Source organism: Coturnix japonica, chromosome 3 (genome assembly GCF_054131305.1).
Source record: "Coturnix japonica strain WE chromosome 3, WE-NBRP24, whole genome shotgun sequence".
NCBI lineage: Eukaryota > Metazoa > Chordata > Aves > Galliformes > Phasianidae > Coturnix > Coturnix japonica.
In genome coordinates this window covers 28,325,657-28,346,679 of record NC_140665.1, presented here as the reverse complement: position 1 = coordinate 28,346,679, position 21,023 = coordinate 28,325,657, and the positions used below count along the sequence as shown (strand labels likewise).

General features: G+C 37.6%; 1 protein-coding gene across 1 annotated transcript in view; it reads left to right on the top strand.

Moving 5' to 3' along the window:
• The window catches only part of LOC107311126 (uncharacterized), a 279,286-nt gene that overhangs the window by 236,408 nt on the left and 21,855 nt on the right, over positions 1 to 21,023 (top strand). The window contains exons 6-8 of the mRNA XM_085541221.1: positions 8,146 to 8,183; positions 9,458 to 9,523; positions 17,764 to 20,934. Of these exons, the coding sequence (XP_085397347.1) occupies positions 8,146 to 8,183; positions 9,458 to 9,523; positions 17,764 to 17,915 (256 nt within the window). The 3' untranslated portion in view covers positions 17,916 to 20,934. The remainder of the gene's footprint in view (positions 1 to 8,145; positions 8,184 to 9,457; positions 9,524 to 17,763; positions 20,935 to 21,023) is intronic.

Below are 21,023 nucleotides of genomic sequence, written 5' to 3'. Positions count from 1 at the left end.
ATGGCAAGGCATTATGGCTCCAATTCTGCAAAACTATTACAAATTCTAATGTGAAATTGAAGGCATTTTTCCAGGAAATAAGCATTGCTGTATGGCTCTCTGTGAGAGTTATTCACTCCTTTTTGCTTGCAGGATAAGGAACTAGTTACTGTGATTCAAGTGGAGGCAATGCATCTCCTGCAAAAGCAGTTACTAACAGACTTTGTTTTCTTTTCCTTTCCTATCCTATTCTAACCATTATGTTCCTGTGGGGATCTTAGTGTGTGTGCACACACACAAGCACACACACACACACAAAGGCTTTTTTAAATGCATTCTCCTTTTCTGAATTTAATGGGAAAAGGATTTTCCAGCTTCCCCTAGCTAGAGTCAGAGCTGCTCTGGGTAGAGGCTGTTGTTATGTTGGACCCTGGAGCACCTGGAGGTCAATGACAGAGACAGAGATTTATTTCAAACCTCTTAACTTTTTGTCTAGGGGCTAATCACTGCATTAGGGCGTCTCTCAGAGCCATGAAATGTTATGTGCACAATCTTTCTGGCTGGCAATCGCACCCACGCATTCCTCCTCCTCCTCCTCCTCCTGTTTTCATAGATTTGCCTGGATAATGGATAATCCCCTTCCTGTCACCCCATATTGTCTCTCAGTTGGATACAGTATTGTGTAATTGAAGGGAAAGAAAGAAAGAAAGAAATTACACTTATACAGCATTTGTTTGGAAAGTTTCTCCAGTTTCTTTGTTCCTTTTCTGTATGCAATGTAGTTAAGATATGCATACTTTCAAAGAGCTTTCTCATTAGTAATTGTTTTACTCTCCTGCCAGAGGGGCTGTAAATGCCTATCTCCTCTCAGTTTCATGTTTAATCTGCTGTTTGTTACCCACATCAGCCCTGACCCAAGGCTCTTGTCTTCAAATGACTTTGGCATGATCTGTACGTATACTAGCTTTACTTATCCAGCACAGATTGTATATAGATATATTTTAATTATTTTTTGTTAAAATCAGCTTTGTTTTGGGCTATTTGTGTTGCATATATATTAAGGATGAGATTTTCTGGGATTCTAGTATGACTTCATGTCCTTGTGTGTTGTATAAGAGGATACTGGTGGAGTAGAAAAGAGATGGAACAGGCAAAGTGTGAATGAGAATAAAAGGATTACAGAATGGAGAAGTGCTCTCTGCTTACAAGATTAGAACTACATTTTTACACTTCAGAGCTGCTCTCGCTCCAAGAATCTCTGAGTCAAAAAGCAATTCCTCCATCTCCATTTGAAGGAAAAATGAGTAGCAAGTTTCCACATCCAGATGAAACAAAGTAGAGTCTTTGCTAAGATATCAGCACTTAGATAGTCTTGTGATTATGATGCCTGCAGAGTGAACGTCCTGGGCTTGATGGTTTAACTCAGATTCTTAGAAATCCTTCTGGAAATGTTCCATTCCTCTTCCCACTAGTAAACATTCAGACAAAGCTGAATTATTAATCACTGTAGAGAACCTCCATGTTTCTCTCCTCAAGTAAACGACATTCAAAATGAATGTAAACATAATTTAAGACAATTTTATTGTCGACATATGTTTCCAAGGGAATATTAAGGGTTATTAGCATTCATTAATCATTAAAGTCAAAACTACTGAGCTGAGTGAGAGAAGGTCTGAAGTTCTTTCGCAAGCAACTGTTTTTATCTCAGTTTGTCCTTTTTCCTGTAAACTTTCTGAGGAGGATTTTCTCTCCAGGAACATTTTTACTCTTTGTATCCAGATAGACCAAGTTTGTTGTTATCATTCAGTGTTTCTGCTTCTTTGTTATACTAAAAGAAAAGGGTCAAAACACACTGATAAATAATAGAGGAGGGACCACCCTTTGAGCAAGCAAGATCTAACTCAAGTGAAATAACCTCTGAGGAATGTCATTCTTAAACAGCTGGGAAGCTGTCTGCATTATCTAATAGTCCTTTTGCCCCCTTCCCTAATTTGCAAGAATAGACAGTTAGTGAACTTTTTCTTTCTTCTTTCTTTTAACCTTAAAAAAGAGTTGAGATGGAATGTTAAACCCAGTTTCATTTGTGGTTATTTTCTGTTCTCCAGATGGACTCATCTAACACATACTGACAGCTTGTAATTTTATGCAGTCAGTGATGGGTAATAAGCTTTAGGTGTTTGTTGCATGAAATAGGATATTTGTCAGAACTAAAAGGTTCTGGCTGCAGGCAACAATGATGTGAAGGACAGGATAGTCATTCTGTAACAATGCACTGGATAAAATAAATTGGAAAAATAAAATGGAGTGAAAACAACCAATGTAATTTCTCTGATTTGTTACAAAGTTAGTGTTCTGTGCACACTCCAGGTATGCAGTGGGTGTCCCACCTTTTGGCTTGCTTGGCCTGCACTGAGTGAAGAGGAATCTTCTTAGGCTGCAAATTTAATAAGTTGCTCTGAAAGTAATGCCTCATTTTTAATTCTATGGAAGTGGCAGGAGATACAAAGAGCACAATATCATCACTTGATAGGGCAAATTCTCAGCTATCAACTATTTTTCCATGTATTCACCACTATTACCTCTGGATTTCTACCTGCAATGAACAAGAGCCTGTATACCAAATATTTAAACATCTGCACCAGTGGAGGTGACCTGCTGTTGCCACTGCTGAAACACACCATGCACTGTTTGGCCTCTGTAGGTGTTCAGCAAGTGTCAGTGAATGTCAGTTGGCACCATATTTTTCCACATGGGAGAATCCAGTTCTACACCTTTGCTTCATCTGCACTTCCATGTCAGTCTGCCCCTCTGCTGCCATCTGTCACATGGCAACTGAATGTAATGGAATATTGGTGGGAACAATTCAGCCTCTGCTGCCATACCACCAGCATCCACCTCTGATATCGTGGGTCAACATAGGAAAATAAAAGATGTTACTTTCAGAGCATCCCTTGTAAAGTATCAATATCATAATTATGTAAGTAACAAAACATTTCAATTCTTATAATTTGTCATAAAACCCTAAAAGAAAGAGCGAAACAAAAACAAAACAAATGAGATTTTATTTATTTTTGCTAAACTAATACATCAGTCTTGTTTGATGGCAGTGAGGTCTTGATATTCATCAGATTTTTTATGCAGTTTTTCTCTTCATGTACTTTGTCCTTGATAACTGTTCACAAACGTGTACTGACAAAAAGTGATTATGTGAATAAGGAATGATTGTGAAGGATTTTTTTCCCTCTGGTGATAAACAACTTAAAAGTTTCAGCTGACACAGTGTTAATAGTGCGCTGTCAGTTTGGCTGTTGCTGAGCAATGGGTGCATGCTGGGGGCCACTCTGCGGTGAAGAGCTACCACTGTGATGGCATGAGGAAGGGGACAGCTGCATTGCAAGCCATGCCAGGCCATGGGTTAGACACGCCTGCCTTACAGCATGTATCTTGAGAATGAGATACACAACTTTTTATCCATGGTCAAGTCATCATTCAGTGGAATTCTAGTGGTTTTAGACAGCTCTTGTACTGCCCATTTCTTCAAATGTTTTCCCAAGTAACACTTTCCTAGATATACAGTAAATTAGCAGTCACAACTAAACAGGAAAGTTAAGAAGCTGGGCTAGAAGGCACCATTTATGAGTGACCAGAAGTTGCAAGAAAGCTTAGAAGTGTGAATTCTGGATTTAACTCATGCTTCACTATGACAGCTAGCACATGGCTTCGACAAGTACAAGAATTTCCCTTCCTTGGAGCTACGACTTTCTGTCTACAAGCTATCTTGGCTTTCAACCAGGGTATCAGAATGTCATAGCAATGTGTTATGAATATTTACTCTTAATTTTTTTTATTTTTTTTTTTTTTTGGTAGTGCTTCTTACCTCTAGCTAGCACGTGAGTGAAGAAAGATGGTATTCAATACTTCATTTTTCAGTATTGTGTCACTAGGTGCTTTTTGTCTGCCAGTATTGTCTGTTCATTTGTTTGCATTTATCCTTCACAAAAGCTGTTCATTTTGTGCCAGCCCATACAGAAACCACAAAAGAACCTCTGTAGGCCAATTTGGGAATAGCTGATCCAAAACTGCCAGTTGCCTTTGGAATATTTCCTGTCAGGCCAGTCCTTCCTCCAGTAGAGTGAGGAGGCAATGGCATAGCCTGACATATTAAGGATAAGATGAATCCTTGAAGAGATCTTTCTATTCTGCTTATACTGAATAGTGACAGTCTGCATCAGCTCAAATGATATCAGCAAGCACGAGGGTAGCTGAATTTTTATGAATTATTTTGCCTTGGGCAATGTGAGAAAATAAGATCATCACTTAGATATATGAATTATTATCTAGTCCAAATATCTTTGTTGCTGACAACTCATCAACTGTCACTGGCATCAGGGGTGTGTCATTAGGTGGTGGTTTTTGTCTGCCAGTGAGATTAGTCCTATTGTTTAATTAATTGCTACACGCTACTGTTTCACAGGGTCTTGTTCAGTGGATTTGCCCAAACAATGTATTCCCATTTAATCTTGGAAAAATACAGAGGTGAAGCCTGGTAGAGATTAAAGAAGGAAACACAAAGGATCATGTTAATGATAAAGGAACAGCAGAAAGCAAAAACAGTATTACAGTTATTGAAACTCATGGGTAGGAAAGGAGAGAGAGAGAGCAGTGAGGTAGTTTGTAGGAGGCAGGATTAGCTTGTTCTCTGAACCCAAAGTAGCTTTTATTTCCTGAGACTGGCTAAGATTAACTGGCTAACAAAGTAAATCTTGGCTGCCATCACTAGCACATGCCATGTGGAAGGTATACAAGCTGCTTCTCACTTGGGCAGGATCAGATATCTGTTCCCATGGTGTTTCTTTTGGTTATCTTACAAAAATATATATATAAACTAATGTGTGTATATATGTATGCATATAGACTCTATACATGTATCTGTATGTATTTTCTATGTGTGTTTCTATGTAGTTGATAAAAATCTTTGAATCTGCAAGGTGTGAGGAGTGCTTGTGGATACTGATGTTTTTCTCCTGTGGTGGTGCTTATGGGGCTTTTTGTTAAACTGCAGCCTTGACTCAATAAAATATACAGGCATATATCTTAAGTAATATAAATGCTCTGCTGAATGGCAGATCAGCTCCTTAATGGAGTTCTTAGTTAAGTATAAAAATTATTGACTGCACTATTTTGTGACTTGGACCATATTCATTCAAGTTGCTTTCATGGCACTCATACCTGCTGAAATCCCAGATTGATTAGAAGGAAAATTATATCATATCTTGGTATTACTGAGCACAGATGCTCTTTTACGAAGTAAGTAAAATGGTTGCTTATTTGGGATAATGACTAGTTGCATGGTGAAATATCTCAAGAGGGACATTATGTTTTGGTTTCCTAACATTTTGTATGGCTGAAATTTTGGATGTTGTAAAGGATACAGTTGATCACAGCCTGAAACTCTGATTAACCATCAGAGGCAAGCAATGAGTCAGCTGCAGGAGCACAGGTGAAGGTAATTCATCTGTACTCCTGGAAGGGGTGGAGCTTGAATCCACCTCTCCCAGGTCCCATTTAAGGACTGACCACCACTAAGGTAGCATCTCTTTCTGGAGATTGCTCCTTTGTGGAGTTCTTGTGGTGAGCCTTGACATTGGTGAACACCTATCTTGAAGGCCTCAGAGTTGGTGAATCCTTTTCCTTAGTTACCCTCTGGCTATTTATTTCCAACTATATTTGTATTATTCCAACTGTATGTTATGCTTGTATTATTTCAACCATACAACAGTATACTTGTATTATTTCCACTGTACAGATGTACAGCCTTGAGAATTAGTAAGGACAACCCATCTTCCATAATGTTCTGAGTTTACCCTCTGAAAACCCAATGCTTAACTGTATTATAGTGTCTCACATAGCTCTAGCAGAGAACAAATACAAGTTCCTAGATGTTTCTAAAACTTTGGAGCATCCTAAGTCTCTGAATAGAGAAATTATGAGTTGTCTTAGAAGATCAAGGCCCACATTTTATATGAAAGATGATAGTGGATGTCACGGATGTGGACACTGAGATTCACGTCCTGGTCTTCCTTCTACAGACTACCACAACCAGGATTGCATGCAAACATTTACAAGCTCTGTCTCTTTTTCTTGCATAGTTTCATGTGCTATATAGATTTATTGACAGCAGTAGAAGTGGCAGTGCCACCTAATGGGGACCAGTGGTTTAAAACATTCACTATCTGAAAAACTCTTCATTTGCTGTTTTGTTCTAGGCTTCTTTCTTTTTCTCAAAACAGGCTGTAAATTAAGGTTTTTGAAAGGACTATGAGAAAAAAATACCATTAAAGAATTTCTTGGGTAGGGAAGCTTTTGTATAACACCAGAAAATGGGCATTGAACAAGGACATGATATGATTCCGTGCTTGCCTTCTGTGGTAAGAGACACAGAGAGTGGGATATCAGAATGCCATGCAGATATGTTTCCTTCTTCCAAAATAATGCAAAATATAGTAAGAAGATTTACTCAGGGTTATAGTGTCTCAGGTGTCACAGAGCTGGTTTGCTACCTCCCTTCATTCTGTGCTGGGTGAGCTGTGCAGATAATGATTTACAAATTAAAATATACTATCATTAACGGATTTTTGACAAATGAGCAAGAGGGCCAGTGGAGCCACACAAGATGTTATTTGGTCCATGAGGAGTGATGGACTTTATAATTAGTTTCATTTACATGTGTTCAGTGGCTACTGCACAAATCATTTTTTCTCCCTGTCTTCAGAAATCATTCTCAAATAACTTTGTGTATATGCAATACTGATGGAAATGCAGTAACGTGTTGCTAATGCTGGAGAACCTAATAATATCCACTGAAAGTCAATGCAGATAAGGAACTTTCAATTGTAGTTAGACCCTTGTGATTCTTTTCTTTGTAATTTAATGTCTAGTCTACTTAAAGATAAAAATAATAGATTTTATAAGCTAGGATTTTAGTTCTTGACAACAAAGGCTATTTCCTAAACCAGCCCAACGCTGTCAATGGAAGGAAATGTGTTGATGAAAATGGAGGCTTTTGTGACCCATGGAGCGTGCTTAAAACTCTGAAGAACTTCCACTGTTTTGCTTGAGTTACCTAGAGCAGATACAGAAAACTAGAGTATCTTTTATTCTTGCACGCATGTACATATCTGCCTCTTCCCTGTTCTGCAGCCTTTCTTCTTCAGAAAGCCACTGCACAGAGAAGTTCTTGCTAGGTCCAGTGGTCCTTGGCTGTATTTGTTACTGAGACCCCAGAAGGCATGGAGAAATTTTATTTAAAAATAGTGTTGAGTTCAGTAGTCCATGCAACCTGAAGAAAAGTACATCCTAAAAACTGCCATCAGAGTGTAAATGGAGAAAATTAGCCAAAACTAAAAAGGGATGGCTGAAGGATAGGAAGGCTCCCAATGTGGATACGAAATGCCAGAAAGACGAGAACAGCTGACAAACAATTTTAAGCAAGACCAATTACATACATGAAGACAAGGAGATGGTAGGTAATTGGAACGAGAGTTTGAAATTGTAAACTGAACTTGAGAGGAAGCTGAACACAAAGCATTGAATGCTCTGAAGTGACAGGGGTAGATCTTCAGCTCAGAACCCTGAGAGAATTGCCAATTCATTCATTCAGGAAGGATTTTAAATGTGTATTTCAAATTAGCAACAACATAAAGCTGGAAAGAAGAGACTTCAGTGCTTTTATGTAAAAAGAGAAATGAACTGAAAAGCAAGAAATCCATGGGTAAGAACATGGAAGTATGTTAAGTATTTGAGAAGAATCACTGAAGAGATTGATGTGCAGTATGCTACAGGGGTTTATTAGATGTACGTAATACTAGGCTAATCTGATTTATTTTTTGTGGGCTTTTTTCTATACAAAGTAAACACATCTGCTCTTATCTAGCCAGACTTCAGTAAATTATTTCAGATGTGATGCTGTGTTCATTACTAGTTCTATGTAGATAGATCAGTATTGTGTAGATCTGTTGAAAACACAAAATTGTATAGAATGTGGCTCAATGGTCAGGAAATGGGGTAGTGTTGGAACAAGAATCATTGGGTAGTAGAACTGGTGTTTCTCCTCAAAAATTAATCTTAAGAGTGATTTAATAATTTTTTTCTTTTTAATGATCCTAGTCCTGGAACAGAAAGAGCTGATGACACAAACACAAAAGGTAACAGCTTTATTAATCAGCTTCAAAGTAATACCCATGAAGAGTTGGATTTCAGAAGATTCAAAGTAATAGGAAAGGGGCAAAATGAGTGACTCTTTGCCGTTATGCAGTATATGTTTAGTAACAAGAATTTATCATATTCCCAGAGATCTCACTAGCCAGAACTAAAAGAAAAGGAAAATGATGCCTATCTATTAGTCCCAGAATTTGTCAGTAACTGAGCTGCTGGTATGATGCCATGAAAATGAGTTGTTTTCCTTGGATATATCGGGGGGATATATGGGAGTTAATAGCAAGGCTGTGGGAAGGTGTTTTGAATGCTGTGAGTGAGTCCCAGATTTGTGAGAAAAATGACTTCAGACTGGACTAAATGTAAAGAGCAAGTTTTAAAATGATTATGAAAATGAGTGAGAGTCCAGTTGTGAAAGAAGAGAACATAAGCAGTTCAGTTTAGGAAAACAGAAACTGAGGTATCAGATGATTACTACCTAGGAATAAAGCAGGATAAACAGCAAAGGAATAGAGCTATTTAAGCTACAGGGCAGTGTTGACTAAAGAGTAAAATAGATATCCATTTCTCACAATTAAATATATGATGAATGTGGGAAACTTTCCAATCACGCCAACTCTATAGCAGTGTGCTACAACACTGAAAACTCTGTAAAACTGTAGTCAAGAAAGATTAAATCAACCTGAAAGAGGTGCAAAAAAGAGTTACTAGATGAATAGCTAAATAATGAGTATATTGCTCAAGAGGCATTAGAAGAAAACTTGCCTTTTCAAGCCTTTCAAAATGAGAACAGAGAGAGAGTATTGCTATTCTCTATAAATACATCCAGGGAATAAAGATCAGGGAAGAAAAGCCATTTTAAGCTAAAGGAAAACACTGATATGAGAATAAATATGAACTGACTGTGAATAAATTTAATCTACAAATGAGAAAACGGCTTCGAAAGATTAAAGTAGGAATGGTAAAAACAGTGAAATAATCAGTGAATTTTAGTGAAATTAAAAAAAAAAAAAAAAAGTGGAGTCACTGCTGTTTGCTGGCTATAGGAGATTATTACCTCTGACAGCAGAGAATCAGTGACCTTGGTGACCTAAATGGACAATTCAGATAAATCAGGTCTCGAGTTCAGCCGCAAAGGTCAATAAAAAGAAATAGGGATTAATTTGAAGTTGTTCTATACAAGCTTTTATTTTTCTTTTTTTTTCTTTTTTTTTTTTTTTTTCAGTTTTCTCATGTTCCTAATTTTATTTCTATTTCATAACAGTCAGTGAAGAGTCAGAAGAATCTGCGGATGAAGTTGGAGGACAGACAATGATTTTGGACACATCAGGTTTGTACAACTTATTGCAGATACTGGAAACTGCATCGGAGATCTAAAATATATTTTTCTTTGTTTTTCTTGCTCCAGAGAAAATAATCAGTTTCAGGTCACATTTATTTCTTTTTCCCCATCATCTGCTTTGGCCATATATATATGTGTATAAATATATGTATATAAAATGTTCAAGTAGAGGAGGACAGGAGCAGAATCTAGTTTAAAAGTTACCACTGTCTGTCCTTTCAGTGGATTGCAACACAGCATGGTGCAACAAAGTTATTATATTCTAAGTTCTTAGTGCTAGAAGAATAGCCATGTTATTCCTGTAAACCTTATTGTACTCATAAATAACTACGGAACTCACTTTTACATTTATGTTGTTTTTCACGGAGAACTTTGTGAGTCAACTCAAACTATGAAGACAGAATTTCTTCTGGTAGTTGGACATTTTTTTCCATCTTTGTGGGAGACAGAACAAGAAGTTAAAAATAACTGTGAAGGGAAAGAAACAAGAGGTTTTGATATTTTGAGAAGTAATTGTTTGATGCTGTGTTGAGTTTTCAGTTAGAGGGTCACAAAGATCTCATTGTTGTCACTGACTTTCTCTCTCCAGGCACAGTGGATATGATGATAAATTTCTCTTTTGTTTGCTTCAAATTGCTATACTTTATTTACCTTAAGTTCCAGGGGAATTCGGCTGCTTCATGAAAACTCAAGGCCCAGAGCACTGTTATTACTAGCTGTTGAATGTGTAGAAAGAGACTTGAGGAGTTAATCAAGTGGTGTCACTAGTTGGGATGATACACTGAGAACCAGTGTTTTTAAAGGTCAGGCAACAGCCTGATTTATTTCCCCTTTCTTGAGTGATAGGGCAGAGTGAATAAGCTGAATAGAAAAACATTGCTCTAGTTGCACTACAGGAAAGAAATTGTTAATTAGGGCCATATCAGGGTCATATTTCTTTTCTTCCATTGACATTTTCCTGTACTTTTTTCCATTCTAGTTTATTCTTCGCCAACAGTAGCAAATTATAATTATTCTGTATGAGCCATCTGCATTTTGCTCCAACAGAAATCTCAAGTATTTCCGCTGCTTTTTCCCTTTTCTTGTTTCAAAAGGATTTTTTTATTGCTTTTACTATTAGTTATGTATGAGAGTGCAGTCCTGGATATCCCTAAAAGCCTTCACAAAACCTCAAATTCAGCAATCTCTGGAATCTCTGTTCAGGTGTGCTTGATGCAGTCTTGCTACAGCTATGGGCAGGAATGGAAGGACAGTGTCTATTCCACCTTGTAGCTATGTTCAATCTCGAATTGCTTTTATTTTTCCTCAACAGCCTTTTTCTCTTTAGTTCAGATTATTTCAGAGTATTTCTTTCAAAATGTCAGTAACATTTATTAATATTGTTTAGTCTGAGCAGTTTAAACTAGTCTATTTGTAATAACTAGAATGTTCTGGAGGAAGTCAGACAAAAATGTTGTGTATCCTTTTATCCAGACCTGTGGTGAATAAAAACTTGTATCCTCATTTGTAGCCAAAATAGGCTTGGGTTGGAGTGTGGATCTGAGGCTGAACTGTGTCCAGATTCAAAGCTTAACAGAAACGATACCATGCGGATTCCTAATGTTTCTTCACAAGGAGAGGATGTTAAGTTTTTCTGTAAAATTACTTCTACCTTCTCCTTCACCAGACTGATTTGAGAATAGCCTGCCCATGTGACTTTAGTTGAATGTCTGAGGAGTGAAAAATGAATTATCTTCAGTTATTTAGACTAGTTTGACGAGGGAATGGGAATGCTGAAGCCGCAGTTGTCAAAATTAATGTGAAAGGAGGGCATGGTGTATGTGTCACAACGGAAACATGGAATGGTTTGAGTTGGAATGGACCCTCAAATCACCCAGATCCAACCCCCTGCCATGGGCAGGAACACTTTCCACTACCCCCAGTTACCCACAGCCCTTTCCAACCTGACCTTGTACACTTCCAAGGAGGGGGTATCCCTGCCTTCTCTGGACAACCTGTTCCAGTGCTTCAACACCCTCATAGAGAAGAATTTCTTCCCAATATTCAATCTCACTGTCCATCTCACAAACAAAGATATTAAATTGTATTGCTCCCAATACCAACCCCTGAGGAACACTACTTGTAACTGGACATTATGCTGTAGACCAAAGCTCTTTGAGTGCAACCACTCAGTCACAGTAGAGCCTTACAAGTTTTCTGGTCTTCTCACTTTCTCTAGGGAGAATTTAGTGAATTCTGTCAACAGTCCACAGTTTGTAATGCAAATAAACAAATTCAGACTTAAAATGACATATGCTGCAAAATTGCTCCCAACCTTTTCCTGCAGGAAATAAATGAAACTAGGGTGAAATGAATGTAGTGTTCATCATTTGGTCAAAACCTTTTGCAGCCCATGTAATCCGAATGCCTTTATGAATGATTGTCATTGAGACTGATGTTTGATGGAGAGAGTCCCAGAAGTTTAAAAAAAAAAATGTAGTCAAAGAGAGAGTAAATGAGAAATAAAAAGCTTACCTCCTCTCCCTTCCACCCCCTGAAAGAAAGAAAATAATCAGCTCTGTATCTCTGTACCCACAGACAGCTGTGATTTGAATAAAAGACTTTTCGGCTCTAGAAGTAGAAAATAGCTGCATCTTGAATCCTGGGAGAATTCCCAACTTACAAAATTTTCTCCTTTGTTTTCTTAAAACTGCCAACAACAACAACAGAAAAGATGATAAATTGAAAGCCTTTAAAGTTAAAATCAGCTCTGCTGTAGACCAGCTACTGTGTAGACAGTAGTAGTTCACAAAAGCTTTCCAGATTTAACCTGCTTTCTTCTCAGATGAATAGATGTCTTCTGAGAACCAGGGAGATGTTTGGTCCTCTTTAATCATTGTTCTTTTGGAAGGTTTGTTGAAGCTCCCAACATAAAGAGAGTAATGGTGTGGAAGTTTTCTTGAAGACTGCCAGAACTCTTTCAGCAGAAGTACACATCCAGCAGATTTAAAATGGGAATTCATCTTTTCGAGCCAAGGTTTCAGGGACTTCCCATGGTTATGCTTGTGTAAATTGCATATGCAGCTCTAAAATTTAATAGTTGCTAGAGCTTTGAGTCTTTCTACAAAGCTCATCAGAATCTCTAAGCCCTTCTCAGCATTAGCTGCCCAGCTCTGGAAAGAAAGTGCAGTCTGTATGTTCATTCAGGAATGCATTGTGAAGATTTTGGCCTGACTGGGGATGATTTGTATTCCTCTCCATCTTCTGTCTCCTGGATGACTTTGATCCGGCACTTTTGCCCATTTTACCTTTGACTACATTGCTTTACTGAGAACTAAAATATCAAGTCCTTCAGTGAAGGGATCAACTGTTTTACAACGTATGTTTCTTACCTATCACCAGGATCTTTTGTTAGGAATTTAAAAAAGGAAGAGATTAGGGATTTAGATAAGGTCTACACAAAATAGTTAGTAGGATCAGGCACATCTCTAAGCCCAGAGTTTGATCCTGTCCTGTGAGTACAATACTATTTCCTGCTATTCTACACAGTGTTTAAAAATAAATAAATAAATGTAACAAATGGAAAAAAAACTGCAATAAAAGCAGACATTTGTGGAAAAAAATACAGACATTTAATCCCATATCATCATTTTAATGATGGGATGGATTAAATAATCCCATATCCCCTCATCATTTAAATTGGCCTTGATTCATACACAGCGATGATTTCTCTTTTTCAGGGCAGAGCATTTATTTTCTAAAGCAAGCACATCTCTGTCCCTTCCACACTCCCAAATCGTATGTTTAATATCATTTATGTTATAGAAATGTCTGCTGTATTTTTCACCTCTCTTAAAGTGCTATTTTACCTCCACAGATAAGAGCCACTTTGATCTATTGGTGCAAGTATATCTCAGGCATCACAGTCACCAGCTACTGAGAACCCTAGCTGATTTTTAGCCAACCTTTATTGGATTTCAGTTATGAGCACATTGTATTCACCATGAGTTATTTTTTTGTGTGAGATCTAAGCCATATCTTTAATCTCACTAGTATTCTATGACTCACATCTTTTCATCCAGTGTTAGAAAAACTGTTCATTACTGATTTAACAGCAAGCAGGAATTAAGATACTTCTTTGTATTTAGTTAGTCTTAAGTCTTCAGACTTATATGACTTAGTACTATCATTGATAATGGGCTTGAATTCACTTCAGGAATCACTTCAGATCTTTATTCTGATCATTAAAAGATAAGACTGTAGAAAGGATCATCTGGGTTATAGTGGTGTTACAGCCACTGGCTTACTGGGGAAAGGTCACTAAATTTTCTCATGCTTCAGTTTTCTGTTTGCAACATACCAGTTTTTCTCACAATGAGCTGAGAACTTCACCTTCTGATTATGGAAAAATGGCTATTAAGGATTGCTTTATTTACAATGCCTTTTATTTTTAATAATCACTGTCAGCCAGGAGAATCTCTCCAGACACCATGAAAATAATTAAAGAGAGCAAGAGAATAAAGATAAAAACTTCTTTAATTATATTTTTAATAGGATATTGTTGGACTACAAAATATCACTGAAATAATAACAACATAAAATAAGAGATTTGTTTCTCTCTTTCATTTTCCAGAGCTGGTGATCTGTAACTGCCTGTTAGCTGTTACACAATTGTGTCTCTTGGTATGCATTTAATACTTTAAATATGCCCCTGATTATATGAAAGCTTGATTATTCCAACATCTTTTAGGTTCTGCATGATAATCAAGGCTGTGCTGGAAGGACCTGATCTAATGCCAGCTGTTGGCAAAGCAAAGCCCAATACTAAATGCTGCAGGCAATATTATGTGCTTTCTAAATCCATGTTCTCTGAGGGGAACCTGTGTAGCTTCAAGTTGGACAGCAGTAAACAATGTGGGCCTCTGCCATGATTTTTCTGATGTTTCACACTGCATTATGAAAAAAAATTTCTTCTGCTCTTATGTTTCCAAAGACCTATTTGGAAAATTTAAAGCAGATGTAACTAGCCTCGTGACAGAGACGATATGAAAGTTAAAATTTCCCTTTGATTCAATTTTACTTATTAACTTCTCAGTAATGGCTTTGTCAGATTGAGTTTCAGATTTCCTCAGCATTCATTTACCTGTGGTCTGAATCAAGGTTAGCAGAAGTACAGCAAAGTGACTGATAAATTAAGAGATTGCTTAAAAATCCTCTTCATAGGAAAGTTATTATTATTATTAAGTTATTATTATTATTATAAATAGGTTAATATTAGGTAACTATATAAAAGAGCAGATAGACTGTGGATGAATAAACAAATAGGCAAACTGTAGTAAAGATATAATATATCATCTATTATATCACTTCCTGCATTTCCTAGGTTGACCTATGTTAGACATCTGCTTTAGAGCAAGTTTAATCACATTTTGGGAGTACTTGTTTCTCCCCATTAGATACAAATCTAGGGTAAAATCACCACACTATATTTAGGTAATGAGATAAATCTCATTCTCACATGCTCCATCTTCTGGTAGTACTTTGGGCTCAGTTTTTCTAAACTTAACTCAACTAGAAAGAGAAAAACAGTACCAAATCATACAGTAGTCAATGCTAAAATGTCTTATTCCTGGAAATAACTGCGTTTAAAATCTGAATTTGTAGTCAAGATTCCATTGTACAATAATGTATTTTCACTCTTCCACAATGAATACTTTAAATTAATGTTCATTTATGTTCTAGCTGATATTATAAAAGTCATCTATTTCATTATCTTCCTTTGAAACTGGGATAATATTTTCTTATCATCATGCTTTTGTGAGGGTGAAGTGCTTCCATTAGTGTGCAAGGGGAAAGATGTTATTAATTGGTTTCATGTCTTGCAGTTCACCATACTTTTAGATACAATTTCTAATCACATCTGCAACAAATCATTTTGAGTTGCTAACATTTTGGAATGTCTTATTCTGTAAATGGAAATCCTTCTGAGGTTCCAGACTCTAAAAAGTAGATCAAAAGCTCTATTTGAAATGGGGATTTTTCCTCAAATAATGTAAATCTGCTTCTGATTATTTCTCATCAAAAGGCTCACCTTCATCTGAGGACTCTGTTCCGGTTCCTTTTTTCCTCCCTTATTCCTCTGTCTCTGCATACATTTCAAAGTCTAATTTGGGCTTCCAACATCATACTAAATGTTATCTATTCTCTTAGATCCTTATTTAACTGTTCTTATCTTAATTTCATCTCATACAATTGTAACTCATTATTCAGGTTATTTCTCACAAGATTGATTTGAGTAATAGAGGATCATTTCCTTTTCCATTATAACAGCCACTTCAGGTTATAAATTCTGACTGTAAGGAGAAAATGTGCTTATCAGTTTTGTCAGCATTTGTTTAAAACAGGTCTGGGCTTGTGCTGAAGAGACTATCATGGCTGATACTGTTTCTTTCTTTGATTTTTCTGTGGATAATCCTGCTGTTGAATCTTGTATGCTGAACTGTAGGGGAAAATGCTTGATTTCTGTTGACATTTTCTGCTGTGTATTGAGTAAATGCCTGAATAAGAGGATCTTTCTTTTACTTGCCGGTGCTAAGAGTTGCTGGTTGGATACGCAGATGGTTCGGGTGATTACTAACTGTGGCTCTATGTCTTACTTTGTTACGGTTGGGAACAATTATGGCTTTTCTTTCTTTGTGTTGCATTCTAAACTTGCACAGAGATTGATGGAGGCTGCTGCCATTTTATGTTCATTTCAGACAGTGTATGTTGCAGAAGATCCTTAACTCTCCACTCTGGGGGCTTTTGTTCTTCTGTATCAGGCTGGTTCAGTGGCAGTGATTACAGTTCTTAGTGTGTTCTCAATGTGTTCATCATCAGAGATTTTTGATGAAATGTTACTCTTCCTGTACTTCATCTTTCAAAACAGTTATTCACAAATGTATGTACTGTCAAAAGCAATGATGTGAATAAGGCTTGACTGTGAAGTGAGGGAAATTTCTCTCTGGTAAGAGAAGGCTTATAAGCCATGCTTCTTGGCTGTAAGCCAGCCAAGCCTGGTAAGGAGGAGGCATGACCAATTACTGATTGCATCTCCATGCATTCCATTTGAAAATATGCAAGCAATGTATTTATGTCGACTGAAAATGGAGTTGCAGATATACATATGTATATATATGTGTGTGTGTGTGTATAAAAGGATGATAATTTGGCAATCTTGAAACCTATTCTCAAACTCTTTTATCAAAAACAGAAGGCATGGCTGCATGTTTTTCACAGTTCACAGGATGTCATGTATCAAAATACATACAATTACTTCCATAATTTGAGTTTGCAGTGCAGTACACCCCATGCCCCAGTTTCAGCCAAGTTAGAGTTAATAGTGCATTGATGTTTGGTTGTTATTGAGTGATGGGTGGATGCCTGGAGTTGGGTAGGGCTGAGTGTTTGATGGGGAAGAGTTGCTGCTGTGATGGCACAGGGCAGAAGGCAGCTGCATTGCAAGCAGTGCTGGACCACATGCAGTCCATGGGATGCATGTTGGATATGCCTGGCCAAGTCAATATGAGGGATCATGGCCTTGCATCAGTTTTGCAGCATCACTGATTTGTTCACCTGGGCCCTGTCCAGCTCCTCCTACACTGCACAGGGCTTTGGGCGGTCAACCCTTGTCCCACCCTGCTCAGCCATTGGGCCCACTGAGCCGGACCCACTAAGCCAAGTGCACCAACTGGCCTAGCTTTGGCCAATCCCTGCCTTGGTGCCCCCCACCAGCCCAGCACCCCCACACCTCTGAGCACTCCTAGCCCTAGGAATTTGCTGGCCCACATGGTGCGATGACAAGATGCACTACCAGTGCTAAATGTGAAGTTCCTCACTTGCATCTAGCAACAGTCAGGTTTTAGTGCTGGTTTTGTATGAGCAATTGCTTGGGAAAAGCTGACATTCATAAAATGAAGCACAGAAAATCTTGTTAGTGACTTGTCATAATTTTCCCCGCTTACTTTATGGGAGCAGACTAAACAAACAGTTACTCGGCTCTACACAGAAGGGCCCAGCAGCTTTCCTCAGCCCCCAGACAGTGACATTGATTAATCACAGGGCCATAAGTTGAAACAACACAGAGTAAATTTACTGTGCAGTTCCATTTAGAAACCCACTGAGTAAGAAATGTGAGATATCTGGAGGGGAATGGCAAAGTGGCAGAACAGAGTTTGCCAATGTATGTTTCTCTCGTCAATTATTTACAGGACCTAACTGTGTTGTGAGCAGGCCTCAGCTGTGCGGGTCTTGGAATGCCAAGAGCAACTGGAAGGACTTGTACTGCAGTGCTGCAAGACTTGGCTGGGTGTTTGCCTTGGTGAAACACAGCAATGGTGGCCCTGAAGCAGACAAGGCCTAAGCATGAGTGTTTCTGATGCTATGGATATTTTTTGTGAATGCACCAATTAGCTCATCTGTGGCTAACATAATGGTTTGTGAGGGAATGTTCCCATGTGTAGTAAACACCACAAGTGCTGGATTGGAAATGTCAGCCTCTTTAAAATACAAACAGGACAGGATTCTCAGATTAAAGAGCATTTACTGGCCTGCCACTTAAAAGGGAGAGAAGAAAGTACCCGTAAGTAGCTGACAAAAAGGTGCAAATGGGCTGAGCGGGAGTGGGAGCATAACAGTTTTAACAGATAAAATTTCATAGCTTCTGATCAATTTGTGTCAAAGAATATACTTTCTCTCATTTTAATATGAACATTAAGATATTGTAGAACTGGTGAATTATCACATTTAAGGAGCAATCTTATTTTTTCCATCAAGTGGGGAAAAAGGAGAACATAGAGGTAGCTTACTTGGTACAGCAGCAGCAAACTTCAGTACTGCAACTCATGCCACTGAGTTTAGCTTGCCTGTAATTTGGGAGGAATAGGGCAGTTCACTAGATTCTTTTCTTCAAGACAGGAATTCTGCAGAGGAAAATCACAGAATCACAGAACTGTAGGGGTTGGAAGGAACGTCCAGAGATCATTGAGTCCAACTTCCCTGCCAAAGCAGGCTCCTTAAATGAGGTTGCACAGGGCATTATTTTATGCTTTCTCCTCTTTCCACCATGAAAAGATTGTCTTTAGAGAAATATTTATCTTTGATCATTGTAAAATATTTCTAAACTAGTGATATAGTAGAGTGAGACTCTGACCTGAACACAGAATCACAGTTTATATCCTAAATCACCCATTTGGAGACTTTTGAGAGATAAATAATTATAGGTGTTAGCTACCTAAAACTTTGGGATCTGAGCTTCAGTTTTTTTCATCAGTGCACTGACTCTTTATAGTTATCTAGTTTATTAAGAAATACAAGCCTTATAATACATTTTAGAAAACTACTTTGTTGCTTAAGTAGTAGATTAGAACAACACTGAAGAGCCATGCTGTTCTATTGGGTATAGAAAAGCATTCATGAACCTATATAAAACCAGAGGATGATCTACTTTGGTACATACAACATATGGCATTGAACTACTACATTTGAACTGTTACAGCTATGTTACTGAGTTCCTGAGATTGTTTCCACCTTGTGGCAAATGAGGAACATACAAGATTCCAAACATCGCTCAATGCCAGATTCAGTTATGTCTTCTGTGAAATGTGTTCCTCTTACTCATCGATTGTGCTTTACACTTCCATTTGTACTAGTGAATACATGAGCCTTGTTTGGTAGACTCTTGCATAGATGAACCAAGAAAATATTGTTTACATTAAGAATGATCAGAGTAAACTGACCGATCACATCTGTGGTTGCTAAGTCTTTTCACGAATCCAGTTAAACCCATTCAATACCTTTTGAGCTGAAGGGTGTGTTTGGATGTTTGTTTTCTGTAGTTCTTGTTCTCTTTTGTGCTTTTTAAATTATTATTTTTTTTTAAGTGGACCAGAATAGATAAATGTAGATGTTTCTTCCTCCTGTCTTTTTGGAAGATAGCTGTAATATTTGCTTCCCCTCCCTCCAGTAACTAGAGACCTTTTTCAACTGCCACAACTCCTCAAAAATGACAGAGTGACCTTGCCAGCACTTGCTTCTTCAGGACTCTTACGTTCATTAGTAACACAGCAATGAGAAGAATACCTGTCAGAGTAAGTGACTGGATGCTCCAATTTACACATTTTTTTGGATGTTGCTTGTCTACTAGAGAGGTTGTGCGAACTGTTGATTGACACTTCAATGCTTTCCCAGAGTGTAAACTTCTGTAAATGGATGTTAAAATAAAACAGATATTAATATTTGAGTGAAACAAATTGAAGTATTGCATGGTGCACAAACCTCAAAGAATTGATGTCAGTTCACTTCAAATGGTGCTTTGTCCATGATATTTGCTGTCTGATTTTATGAGTTGCTGAGACGTGCATTGAAGGAAACTTTTAAGAGAAAGATTATTTGAATCCCTAGCCCAGGAACTGCACCAAGGATAGTTAAAATGAAGGAGGAAGATCTTAACTACCAGGCAGTGTGAGTATATTAAAATGCACTGATGTGGTCCTGTGTTCTCAACGTGTCAGATATTGCAATTGCACAGTAACATTTATACTTCTGGAACAAAGACTACATAAAAATTTAGAGCCTTTCCTTTACCATGCAAGATAATACATATGAAGTACAATGAATGTTAACTACTTGTTTGGCTGCCTGATAGAACCCTTGCTTATATGATGGTTTAGATAATCTGAAAATTCCCTTTGGGCACAAATCAAGTAGATTTTGTTTATCACTTTTCTCTAAAAGGAGCACGGGACAACTGATATAATTAGGTTTTTAATTAAATTTGATTGAATTCATGCTTAAATTATTTCACAAAGAAATAAGTATGTATTCTGCTGTTTTCTACTATTGTCTTCTTTTATCCATATTTTAAAACCTTCATCAGAAAGACTGACTTTTCTGCAGCTGACAAAACTAAAGAACCTAAAGTTTGCTCTGGAAGTAAATTATGAGCTGAGATGGATTCATTCGTGGCAATACTCAGCAATCAGTTATACCTGTTTTCTCCACCTGAAAAAGAATTTAACTATGTCACAAGAATATTGGGAAAATTAAGCACATATTAATCTTTCAAGACAGTTCTGAAATTGGTCAGTTAAGACACATCCACCCGTGAGGTCTGTGTTATTGTTATCATTATATACTGTGAATGCATTATATACTGTGAATGTTTTAAAACACCTGATCCTGTGTGTCTCTTCCAGTTTTGGCTGCCTCTAAGCTTCCTAAACACATGGGAGCAAGAGAATGTTCTATCAGTGGTGCTCGTTCCACAACTGTGATGTAAATAAATCCCAGGTGTTGTGATGTTATATATTTGACCACACAGCAGCTAACACTTTCCTGTGATGTGCATCTTCATATTTGTAGGAGCTTCCTATCTATAAGAGGTAAGGACATTCTGTGTTCATTTCAGATACAACATTTTTACAGAGGAAATGTACTTGCTGTTCCTTTTCATAAGAATGTTATGCCTGTT